Raw genomic sequence first — 13,315 nt, 5'->3', positions numbered from 1 at the left:
CACTGCTGCAAAAAGGCAACCGCCTCCGAATATCCTCCAATAGCTGATCAACAGGGGGGCAATCACTGCTCTGGAAAGTGCCTTCAAACCTCTGCACTGATTGCACCGTTGTTGGAGGAAGATGAGTAACTCTGCTTCACCCCCAATCAGCCAGCAATAAAAATCATCCAAGAACTGATTTGGCAGGTAAACTTCTGATCTACGCAAGCTAGCTACATATGTCAATTAGTTTTAATTATATCCAGAATAAAAGACCTGCGAACATGAGGTTTTTCCTGCAGCATTTGTTTTCTGTAAGAAATTATCATTTCTCTTGGCAAGAGCTCAGCTGAATCGCAACACAAGTAATGAACAATCAGCAAAAATAAATATTGTTTTGTAAATGCATTGAGGTATGTTCAAAGTTGATTAGGGGAAGAATAATCAAACAAACATCAATATTTAACACAGCAGAAGCTTGAACATTCTGGAGTTGTTTTATAAAAAAAAATTCTAAGTATTTCTTCTGGCAGCATTTCCTTTCTAAAACCAGAAGACCATACCGAAACTCACCCTCCCTCCAACCCTCAGTTTCAAAGTTCTTCCTCAGAAGGCAAGGGTGAAGAAAGATTTCACTGAGTTTTCCCCATTATTCTGTCCACCTCTAACATCTGTAAATTTGTCCATACCTTTATAGCTGGCTAAAACCAGCTGTACGCCTCTTGATATGTCTTCAAGTAACAGCACGCACCAATTCTTGGAAAGGAGAACCTCCTGAAATCATTACTCACCTTTTCAGCTTGACTCTTATTCAGCGCACTTGGGGGGGGTGGTGGTGGTGGTGTGTGTTTGGGGTGGTTTTGTTTTGTTCTGGTTTTTAAAATCAAATATTTAATTACTTTGTGATTCAGCTCTGAAAGCAGCTGAAAAAATATCAGGGTCTGTAGGTCAGTTACATCTCAGTTACCACTCTGCAGACCCCAAGTCACTAGCAGAACTTCACCACTGCAAGTTTATTTTGGCCTCATCAGCCTAACATGTCAACAACCCCTCCCATCCAGCAGCATGGGCTCCAAAGCCTTTGAAGGCACAAAAATAAGCACTTCTTGCTTCTCACTAAGAACATATTGGGCTGAAGGTGAGGATGAATACAAAGAGAAGTGCCAGAAGGTGCCCTTTTCACAGTGACTATTAATTTCCTACACAAACCCCAGTGGAAAGCCCTGCTGTATACAGTAAGCAACTAAAATTCAAGTTACAATAAAATTCACTTATGCCAGTGCAGGAAGAAGGAAAGCATAGACTGGGGCAGATAAGCAATTGTTTTGCCAAACCCCTAAATGGGTAAAGACAGAGACTTCAGGGCTGCTACATCAAGTTTTACAGCATTTTAGGATCTGGCCCTCAACTTCGGTTGAATACTGCCTGCTAAGGAGACCACCATTAGGAGACTTGAAATTAGCCAAACAGACTTGAAATTGGGCATTTTCCAGCTAGTGAAAATGCTTAGAAACATCTCCTCAAGGGCCCATTCAGACAGCACTGACTGAACCAAGGCAAAGCGAATAACCATTGGTCCTTTAGTGGCATCAAATCACCGCTTTGGAAACCAGCGTAGAAATTCACAGACTGCCTCACAACTGCTTTCATTTCTCTTATTAACTAGTACAGGAATTTATTCTTATGAATAATGAACTTCAATACTGGTCCTTTATAAACATGTCTCAAAACAGTCACAATTTACCTCTAGCTGTCCCATAGCAGTTGCTGATAAATGGGCCATGTTGTCAAAGGAGGCGTGAAAATCCAAGCAGTTTGGGTTCTTTGCAGCAACGACTACCTAGCTGCCTATATTAATTGAGAGAGCGAGCACATTATATAAGGAGATTAGACCATGCCATATTTACAACCTCAGCATTCCCAGCGAGAGAAATTGTTCAGCTGTTACTGTCAGTGCCTTCTTCAAACAGGAACCCTGCTGACAAGATGATGAATTCAGAACATCGTTGCCAATTAATGATTTGTAGGCAGAAGGGATTTCAATAGTTCCCATATGTTCATGAGGGTGACTGGGATTTACATCACCTCTAATAAGAGAGTGTAGTCTGCTCTGTCCAGACCTGACACTAGAGCTTGGAAAATGTCATCTGTGCAGGAGAAATTGTAAGAAACAAAGCCAGGCTCCTCTGGGTTGAAAATGTTCCCCAAGCATAGTCACTAATAACCTGCTTACGCCTAAGTGAAAGCAAGCGGGGAGACCGCTTGCAAGATACACTTAAGTGACTTACAAACCAAAGGTCAGAAGTTATTTAGGTGTTTGTCAAAGTTCCACCACAGGGTTCCAAGACCACCATTGTGTGAGTTGAGAGCATAGAGAGCATTTCCTAAACACTAGTCAGGCTGGTCTTCAGCGGGGGAAGCATCTACAACCACATAGGACCTTTCTTGGTGTTTCTTATTCTGCTTAGGGGCTGCAAAGTTTAAGTTAACTGTTCTAGAAGAAAATCTCATCCTTGTGAATGTAACAACATCCAAAACAGAAAGCATTTTACTCACACAGGATATCAGCATGAACTCCATACATCCTGAATGCAGACCTCCTGAATGGCCTAAGGCTGAATTTCTCCTATTGACGGAGCATCTCTGAGCCAACCAGCAGGAAATGCTTGGCACTGTGACCTGAGTTAAACACAGGACATCCAAATGGGGCCCTCAAACAGACTTTGCCATAGGGACTCGGAGCCAAACATCCCATTGATTTGGTGATGGAATTTAGGGCTTTCCTACAAAAGAATTATGGGCTTTAACAGCTCTAGAACAATTGAAGTGATATACTTCACCTAGAGCCTGCTCCCTTGGCAGGAGTTTAAGAGTAGTTTATGTGGGTATGCCGTACAACAGAAGGGCAAGGGTACATCGCCACAAAGCATCTTTAGATTTCCAAACTATGACCACAGTCCTACCCAAACCAGTCATAAGTTGTGGGGCCAGATGCTGTCCTCTTAACTGACTAAAAAACAAATTTTAAAAAAACACAACACAATCCACACTCCAGATTGCTCTCAGCACTACCAGAGATCCAGCTGCTCTACAGGCACAGTAAGCTCTTCAAAGATACTCTCAGGTTTCCAGTTAAAACCAGTCCGGTTCTTTGGCTTGGGGTTTTTTGGTGTCTTGATTTTTGTTTGTTTTTGAGATCTTTAACACTGGCAGGATTTGAAAGATGTCTAATGTATGTACCCCTTTCCTCCAAAGATTCTTACAGGTGACTGAAGTCAGTGTCTAGACATAGCACCCAACCAATGAGCACGGTTCTGGGACATGGTATTTTTAGCCGTAGTGAAGCAGATCCTTGCTGATCTATCTGACCCACGTCCCTTATCTGAGACAGTCTAGATGTCCTCAGCTTGGGTTAATGCTGATCTTAGCTCCCCTTGTGCAGTATCAAACATCAAGTGACTCTTCTTCCCTCCTAAACATGAGAAGTATCTTTTTTAGCGTAGGAAAAGCAAAACCAAGTTGGATTTTGCTGTATTGATTACATCTGCAGAAAAAGACGGCTATCCTGGTCAAAAAGCACACTCCATGTGTTGTTTACTAAAGGTTTCTCCAAAAATCAAACATAGATATATTTTCTAAGTCAACCCTTGAAGAGACTTGAACTATGTAATCTTCAGGGGCACAGTGTATGACCAAGGACTAAAAGATCAAGGCCACAGTTTGCTTTGGATATACACAGATCTACCCTTTGCACCAACACTACAAACATCAATAACGTGTCTGGAGTGAGGAGAAGAGAAAAATGCAACACAGATTTTGGTTGGAGCAGAATCCCTCTGCCCTCCCCACAGGTTATCTATTACTAAGTGGCTGCAAGCACAGGCAATTAAGATGGGACTGATGACCGACATATAATAATTTTGCAAAAAGCAAACTATATTGAAATTTTTCTTTCCCTTTCTCTTTTAATGCCCAAATAGGTTTTAAACTACCTGTTACATATTTACAATGGAAGGGCAATTTTATAAACAAGCACATAATACAGAAAACCATAAAATGAGATTACACATTCTTAGAATATGTTGCACTTCAAAAGTATTCTTTTTTAGGTATTGAGCTTCAGATACCCTAGATCGCTTGTACAAGGCCACTGATGACTGAGGACACCTATGCTAACCAGCAACTCAGGAACCTCAGCCAGCTACTTGTGTGAAGACTTCAGCAAATACGGAAGCATTTTTGTCAGCGGGGCTTTAGTCTGAACTCTGAACAGCTGAACAGCTTTGTATTAAGCTATTTACCAAGGAGGAAAATCAACACACACCACACCAAATTCCCACCCTGCCCCACAGAGTGATAAAGAGAAAAGAACATACTCCTTTAAATACAAAACAAAACCACATCTTGCATAGGGAGATTAACCTCAAACATTCCCTGGTACACCCCAGAAAAATGAAACCAAGTTTCTAAAAATCATAAGGAAACCCCGAAATTGAGGAGAACTAACATAAAGCTTTAAATAACATATAAGACTGCAGTCAGCTCATAGACCCAACAGTACAGTGCTTCAAAGGTAATAGCGGCATGCCAGATTCTCCTTGTCCACAGACCTGTACGCACCAGAAGGACTCATACATAGGTGTCAAGTCCCACCACACCCAGCCAAGGCCTCTCTCCATGCTGTCACAGTCATTCGAAGGACCTCAGTGGAAGTGAGAACCTGACCTACCATTGTCAACTCAACCAGACATGAAGTACATGGAAAAGACGACAGCCAAGACCACAGATCACCTCAGCAGCCTCAGCACAACACCCTCCTGCAGATCCTTACCTTGGCAGGTGTTGTTCTTCTCCTCGTACCCTGCCTTGCACAAGCACTTCCCAATGGGCACCAGCCATTCCCCCTCAGCACTGCAGTGCATCTTCGGCGCCTCCTCAGTCACTGAGTGGTTGACACAGACACCTGACACCTCTAGCAGCTGTGAGGAATCCGCTCCTGTGATGGTGTCAGGAAAGCGGGCCAGGTTGCGGATCACGGATGGGCATTTCTTGTAGTACACGCGCACAGAGACTAGGGCGATGCAGGCACCCACATCCTGGAAAGCGAGGTAAAATCCCTTTTTCGTTAGGGGTCCGACATCTCTTACCTCTGTGTTTAGCTTCATAACTCTGTCACCGAGGTCCAACTCTGTGAAGCTCTCATCAGCAGCAATGGTATCGATCTTGATATACTGGTTTTCTTTGATGTTCCTCCCATCTTCATCATCTGATTCAAAGTAATACATGTTAAAAGTCTCTTTGCAGGTCCCAAGTCCTCCTGGAAGGCTGTTACAGTCCCTCAGGGTGAATTTGAGCTCAATGAAGATGCGGGATGCCCCTTCATTAGAGATCCAGCTGGTCAGAAGCCAGTTGTTCTGATTCTGTTCCATTACCTTGCATACTTGGTATGTGTGTATTGGAGCATAGTTTTCATCCACCTCACCAATTTCTTCCCACTGTATAAAAAGGAAAAGTATTACTTTTTAAAAAGTTACAGCTCCCGCAAAATTTTTGCTTTCCCATCTAAGAGCACCTTGGGTGTCAGAGGTTCAGGAGGACTTTTAGGGGGAAAAATGTTTTAAATGGAAAAGTTTTCCATACTGGAGGCTCGATAAATTCCTGATAAAGTCAGATAAAAGACCCTTTAGAAATATAAAAGGATACTAGCTAAAACCTTTTGTCTAAAACCCATTTTCGAAGTGGGCAAAGATACTGCTGGGTTTGTCCACTAGTACTTTGTTAGGGAACAAAACAAAAGCAGATGGGGCCATGGTTTGGCCTTTCTCAATTCATCCACATGGTGGGGGGGGGAAGCTATTTACAGTCCGGCTGCCCCCACTCCCCCAGGCTCCTTTCTACCAAATCCTCAAATCACTGCCCAGCACAATGAGGATGACATTTCTCAAAGCTATTCTCTCCCACCGGACAGCCTGCCAGAAAATCAGCAGAGTGATATATGGAATAAATGGGCCTTTGCTCTCCCCAAGAGTGCTAGTCAGAGGAGTTCCTGCTTATTCAAAGAGAAGATTACTTCCAATAAATGTTACAGGTATCTGCAAATCTTGAGCTGTTTGTGTGCTACACGGGTTTTTAAACAGAGCTCCAGGTAACTTCTTGCAGCTGTTTGTGGGATTTGTAGCAACAATTGTTTTTTTCGTTTTATTTTGGCCACACTCTGAAGTGCATCTTTTGGAAGAAATGCTTTTTCCTGATCCAACACACCACAGTCTCCAGCACTTCAACAGTGCCTACAATAGAAACACAACATTAATATTTCCTCTCTTTTTTTAACAACTGTACTGTCACATTAGAAGACTAGATTAACCCACATAAGTACAGCAAAGAACTCAGGAGAACCAGTGATAGTTTTAGTTTTGCTCCCTTCTACTTTTGACCTGCTCATCTGCAAGGGCTTAACTCCCAAAGCCTCTTCCATCCTCCGCTCAGCATTGCTACCTGCATCTAGTCACAGCTGCAGACACTGCACAAGGCAAACACACAGAGCATAATGTAAAGGTGCTCTGGTACAAGGTAATAGCTATTATTTTCCAAGCTGCGTATCTTCTAAGGCCAAAAGCCAGGTTTTTTCATTGGAAATATAGCCTAAGATGAAGTTGAGAGCATTCTCAGCCCAGATGCCCTTACTGGGAAGTTGAGAGGGAATACCCTCAGAGTCAACATAATGATGAAGGGGGTTTTTGGGTTTGTTTGGGTTTTTTGGTTGGTTTGTTTTTTAACGGAAGTGCTGTTCTTAGATTTTAAGTTAAAATGGCAGCAACAAGCGCCATGAAAAGATAACCTGATGCTAGAATCCAAAATGAATTATAAATACCACCAGCAGAAAAGCTTTTCCTCTCCTCCCTAACCTGGGATGTGGAAGTGGGGACTTGTGCAATTTCAGCAAGAGACATCCAGCACGATGCACAGAGTTCACATGTACCTCCTATATTCCAAGTGCAGAACCTAACCTGAGGACATTTTTGTCATGCTAAGCAGTATTTCCATTTCTAAACGCTTTTTATGTCCCTGGGCTAAAACAGGTCACAGCTCTACCACAATTAACATGTACTTGTCGCTTTGCCCTTCCTGGTAGTGCCACAGAGTTCGCTGGAGATGTGCCTGCAATCAAAGCTATCCAGCTTGGTAGAGGATTCATGCCTAACTTTGAGGAAAGGCAATTAACAATTAAAAAGAGTAGAGAAAACACACAGGAGAAGTATTCAAGATAACACATCTGCAGCTAGCTCCTCTATGTTCCAGTAAATAGGGTGGGGTTTAGATACATGAAATTAAAAAGCAGAAAAACACCATTCTTCAACGACTGTGGTTAATTTCAGTGCTAAATAGGCTGAACATATACACTTCCAAGTGGATTTGTTTAACGTGACACTATATAAATGTGAAGTCTTACTTTTATCACAGTGGCAATTCTCCATTTGATGAAAAGGGAGGGTATCCTTCCACTTCCCCCAACCCAGGCAGAGGTCCCTGGCAAATCAGCTCCCGGGGACAGGTAAGCACATCCCAATATAGCCCAGGAAAGATCTTAATGACTGTAAACCTTTGGGTTTTTCTGGCTGAAGGTCAGAGGATCACTCAAACAATCATACACATCAACCAGCAGATATGGAGAAGTGTTAACCTCCAGCAGGAGGTGGTGAAAAGCATTTGAGGGTTGGAAATTGCTCAGACCAGTTTTAGCAAGCAGGGATGTGTACGGTTGGCCACAAGGTACCCAGTGTAACTCCATACAACATTTATGGAGCACCTAATGTGTCTTTCTTTCAGAGAACTGACATTTGCAGTGACTGTGATGTCGCACTAATATCATTAGTAATGCAAGGTCTTGCATCTGGGTCAGGGCAACCCCCAATATCAATACAGGCTGGAGGACAAAGAGGTTGAAAGTAGCCCTACAGAGGAAGGCTTGGGGTTACTGGTGGACAAGAAGCTGGACATGAGGCAACAGTGTGCACTCCCAGCCCAGACAGACAGCCGTATTCTGGGCTGCATGAAAAGAAGCATGGCCAGCAGGTCAAGAGAGGTGATTCTGCCCCTCTACTCTGCTCTGGTGAGACCCCACCTGCAATGCTGTGTCCAGCTCTGGGGTCCTCAGCACAAGAGGGTCATGGAGCTGTTAGAGCAGGTCCAGAGGAGGCCACAACAATGATCAGAGGGATGGAGCACCTCTCCTACAAGAACAGGCTGGGAGAGTTGGGGTTTTTCAGCCTAGAGAAGAAAAGGCTGCGGACAGACCTTATTGCGGCCTTTCACCACTTAAAGGGGGACTATAGGAAAGACGGGGGCAACCTCTTTAGCAAGGCCTGTTCTGACAGGACAAGGGATAATGGTTTTAAACTAAAGGAGGGTAGATTTAGACTGGATATAAGGAAACAATTTTTTACAATGAGGGTGATGAAACACTGGCACAGGTTGCCCAGAGAGGTGGTAGATGCCCCGTCCCTAGAGACATTCAAGGTCAGGCTGGAAGGGGCTCTGAGCAACCTGATCTAGCTGAAGATGTCCCTGCTCAATGCAAGGGTGTTGGACTAGATGGCCTCTAAAGGTCCCTTCCAACCAAAGTCATTCTATGACTCTATGATCATTTACTTGAAGGCATATCGAAAAATACCACTTTTCTTTTTTAATACTTGCCAGATCAATTTTCAAAGACCCAACCATGATGCTCTCCAGAGTTGCAAAATTAAGCTCATTTCCACTGCTGCTCCAGAAGTTGTATTAGTGGTAGTGAGTATAAGAGTTCATTTGTTCAAAAACTAAATCCAGTGATTCAGATGTTTGCTTTCATGTACTGAGAGCACTATACATCATGAGAAGGAAGGACCAAGCATAAATACATCAACTGAGCTAGAATCTAATCTCAGCTGCAAGAAATGGCACATGACCTAACATTTAAGGCTTCAGGATGTGCCGCATTTCCAGTACCGCACCCCGGATCTGAGCAAGTCAGGCCATCATCACCGGCCATCATCACCTGCCGTCAAACCTAAAGCAAATCAGAGAGCAAGAGGAAAGGGAGGTGCTAATGAGCTAAGGCTGCTGATCTCTGTATAATCCTCAAGGGAAAGCCACCCAGATTTTATCAGAGCAGCCGCTATTGTACAGGATCTCTCCTCTGACATCTAATCCCATCTTCTCTCCTATCTGCATGTAGGAGCGCACCATTCCTTTCTCTTTGGCTGGGTCTGCCTCCCCCCAGAAACTGCAGGCAGCCTGCCACCCTCTGCTTTTACATCCCTCCATGAGAAGCGAATGGGGGTAAGAGCCCCTGCACCTTCTGCCTAGTCCCAACTTCCCAATCACTATAGATGTCTGACAAGTACTTCAACCAACAAAGGAATACGAACTAGAGGATGAAATGCAGCTAGTGAAAAGGAAAACTCACCACATTAAAGAGACAACATCTAGCTGAAAATACTGGCATGAAAAAAATTGAGTACAGCTGAAATATTGTGTAATATTATAATTCCTCTCTGCAGCACATATTTTTGAGATATAAATCAACCCCATCTGCAGGATTAAAACAAAAATGCAAGCATTAATTTGGTGCTAAATGTTTTCTCTACATCTTTAATAGCCCTAAGAAGGAAAACACAAACGCATTTGAATGGCCTGATGTTAAATCATTTATAGAAGACCTATTTCTGAAACAGAAATTTCCAGTACACTACTGCTGACGAGTTAACAGAAGCTCAAGACTGCACTCTGCTCCATCAATAGGAAGCATGCAATTCATGCAGGCTGTCTGCCTATGGAAAGGCCAAAGATATCGCACATCTAACTAAAAATATAAGAGCTAAAAAAGCATTCAGTGGAGCAGCCTTGGGTTAAACGGACAATTTTAAAACACATTCACCAGCTGTCTGCTACTCAGGCTTGCTTCTAATCTCTGGGATTCCAGGACTGCAATTTGCTACCGCAGCATAGTGAAAGGCTGCTGCCCCAAAAACAAATACTGACAGCAGGGATGAAAATTTCACAGCTTTTGTTTATTTGGTTTGGTTTTTTTTTTTCTTTTGCACGGAGAATTTTTGTTACTAGTCTTCAGTAACCCTCTCCGCTTAGCAGCCACTAAAGGTGGCATGGAAATTTCAAGCCTCTTTCCTAATTCCACATGTCCTAGCACTGCTAAAATAGAAATCAGGCATTTAACAAAATCCTAGGAGTCTTAAGAGGAAAAGGAAGCATGACAGCATTAAGCAAAGGGGTTCTTAAGACTTACCTGGAACCTTCCCAGCAGGGCTCCCTCCCTCCAAGGACTGTGCAACCTGCCTCTGTTCCCACTACCTATTTCACAGGCTCCCTGGTACAAGAAGCCTCATGGTCTCCCGTCTCATTTTCCACCCCACCATGTGGAGCTCTGCAACACATGCATGTTAATTCAGGTATCTGCGGGCACAAAGATGCAAAACTGGAAAAGGACTTATGCATTTCCACCTGTATTTCTTTTGGAGAAAGGTAAACCCAGTACAGATCTCAGATCCCAGGCTTTGCATGTGTGGAAACATCTGACACATTCCACAGATTTTGCCCACGGACAGCCAAGGGTAATTTTACGCCAAAATCCTGCTGTCAAACCCAGCACGAGCACACACTGGGAGAGAGGAGAGCATGGCATGGGGCTATGCAATCCCTATGCCAAGTTAAAAGGGGAGACCTGCCACCCTTCCAGAAAGGCAGACCAGCCCAGCATTCAGCTCTGTGCTGTTTATCCTGCCTTTCATCCTGGTAATATTTGGGCAGTCTCTTCGATTTCCTTTTATGCATCTGATGTTAAGACCTGGCTGCCAATCAATAGCCTCCAGCTCAGCTTCCCCACACATGTTCTCTCCCGCTACTCCACCTAATCTCACAACCTGCTCCTTTCCTCCTTTTGCCGCTCTCCTCCCATCACAAAACCCAAAAACTTGTGTTTTGTTTGTTTATTTGTTTAGCTGCCTGCCAGCTTTCCACCTGCTATCCTATTACGAAGTTAAAGCAAATAAGAAGCAGGCTCTTCCCTGCACAGTTTCAGTGACTTCAGTGGGGTCATGTAAGGCTAAATCTCCAGTGAAAGCCAGGCAGAACACTACGCATCTTTTTTTCTGCACTGCAGAAGGTTTTGCAGGGCTGTGCTAGCTGTAAAATAAGGCTGTCACCATCTTGCCTGCTGCAAAACATCACTTACAGAAGCACCAGTCCCAAAATTCAGCTACTTCAGAGCCTGCCACCATTATTTCCCATTTTATCAACACGCCCTGTGATGCACAGCATTGCTCAGATTTTCAACTCTAGAGCCGTACGATTAAATGGAAGTCTCTGCTTTTGCTGGGGGTGTTTCAGTCTTCATTAAAAGAAAAAGGGGATTGCTTGCTCAAAGAACACAAACCAGAAAGTACCCAGAAGTCACTTTATTTGTAGCCCCCTCTAAAGTGATGCTGACCTCAGGACCAGCAGTGGCAAAAGAGTTCTGTTTTGAACACTGGCATTGGCAGAAGGTATATGTATAACCTATATGACCTTCCAATTGTGGCAGAGTCCACTAGCACCTGATGGAGCACTTGGGAAGCCTGGTTCCCTCTCACAGCAAGGGACAATGATCCAAATCACTCTCAAGCAGAAGAGTGCAGTAACCTCACATGATGCTGCAAGTCTGCTCTTCCTGATGGAGGAGCAGTGCCAGGAGCAGAGCAGACACACGGCAGGCAGCTCAAGATCTACACGACAACAAACGGTGCCCACTACATGCCACCTCCAGACAGGATAGAAGGCAAAATGGTTTTGCCCAGCTCTGTTCCACCACTTCCAAGTCACTGTATCCTGTTTTCAATGAAGCTTTAGTGCCAGTGTGACAGCTCAGGCTTAGAGTTCAAATTCTGCTTCGGGGCAAGACGCTGGCTTACAAGAACAGCCCTGTCACATCCCTGCTGCCCTGCACCAACCAGACAGTGGAAGGATACCAACCACAGCCACGTGACTTTTTCCAGTAAATCACATATTTGAAATAAAAATAATCAGGAAACTGAAGCAATTCACATACTTGGATCAAGTTAGGAAAGGAGGGGACCAAAAAAAAAACCCAAAGGGGAAACCAGTGATTTTGACAGCCTCCCAAACCATGTCTTTACCATCTTTTCTTTCTGAAGTTAAACAAATAGAGGGCAGAAAAAAAAAGAAATTAATAGGAAAACTGTTCTAGAGTAACCCAAACTATTTCTTTCAACATCAAAACACATTTTTTAAATTTCAACTACCAAAACAAATAATAAAAAACTTAACTGATTTTACAAATTTCCTATACCAACATCCACTTTTATAATGCAAAAGGTGAAGAGATTCCTATACAGCCTCAGCCTGGTTTTTGGGGGTTTGGAGCTCATTTTAAGGGCAGGAGCCAGTGTCAAAAGGAAACTACAGTGAGTTCAATACAAACCATATTTGGCCCAGTGTTTATTAAAACCTTTAAATACCAGAAGCAGTTGTAACCACCCGGGTTCTTACCATTTCCATATATCTGATAGTCCCCCCACCCAAGGCTCAAGCCTCATTTGGATGGCAATTTTACAGCTGAGACATTTATACATACAGACATATATTCCTACTGACAGCAGCGACTAGTCAAGCAAAAAAGATAATGGCTAACAGACACAGAGGATAGAGAGGATCGGATTAATCTCCCTACTCAGGCAGAAATCTGGTCTAATGAAATTAATTTTAAAAGCTGAGTTTCCAAAGAAGGAACTTAAGATTTTCTGGTGGTTTGGCACATTCCCCTCAATTTGTCCAACTAGGAAAATTTAAAAAAAAAAAAAAGAAAAAAGAATACCACAGCTTTTGGGCTACATTTCTCATTTTACTTCAGGATTGCAGTTTTCTGCTGTTTCTTATAATGCCACTCTACTCTGGCCACTAAGCTGCACAGTCCAGTTAACACACAGCCTCAGAATATCCTGAAGTGAATTACCTGAAGTAAACGTGAGTTTCCTCGCTCATTACAGATTTCCCTGCCAGAAGCTAAGGATAATTTTTCATAAACTAAAACATAAGTGGGGGAAGTAAATTGTGAAGAGCTATGAATTAGAAGTTTAAAACACCTTTTTGAGACATGCCACATCTAACTAGTGAACTTTTTTCTCCATCTCTATATTAACTAAACACTCGTATTCCCTCCTATCCTACACGATACTTGCCTTGCAGAAAGCAGACTTAAAACGTCACTCCCATTACTGCTCCCAAACAAAAAAAAACCAAACCAAACAAACGAAAAAACAACTTAAAGAGCAAAATCTTACTGCGG

General features: G+C 43.2%; 1 protein-coding gene across 11 annotated transcripts in view; it reads right to left on the bottom strand.

Moving 5' to 3' along the window:
• EPHA5 (EPH receptor A5) overlaps nt 1-13,315 on the bottom strand; it is a 199,884-nt gene that overhangs the window by 152,775 nt on the left and 33,794 nt on the right. For all 11 annotated transcript variants that reach the window (XR_010372731.1, XM_064450171.1, XM_064450172.1 and 8 more), the window contains exon 3: nt 4,811-5,474. Coding sequence is in view for 10 of the 11 variants with exons in the window: in XM_064450171.1 (XP_064306241.1) it covers nt 4,811-5,474 (664 nt within the window). In the remaining variant the exon portion in view is untranslated. The remainder of the gene's footprint in view (nt 1-4,810; nt 5,475-13,315) is intronic.

This window comes from Phalacrocorax carbo, chromosome 4 (genome assembly GCF_963921805.1).
Source record: "Phalacrocorax carbo chromosome 4, bPhaCar2.1, whole genome shotgun sequence".
NCBI classification, from domain to species: Eukaryota; Metazoa; Chordata; class Aves; order Suliformes; family Phalacrocoracidae; genus Phalacrocorax; species Phalacrocorax carbo.
The sequence above is the reverse complement of the archived record's forward strand: the minus strand, read 5'-3'. Positions and strand labels throughout refer to the sequence as shown.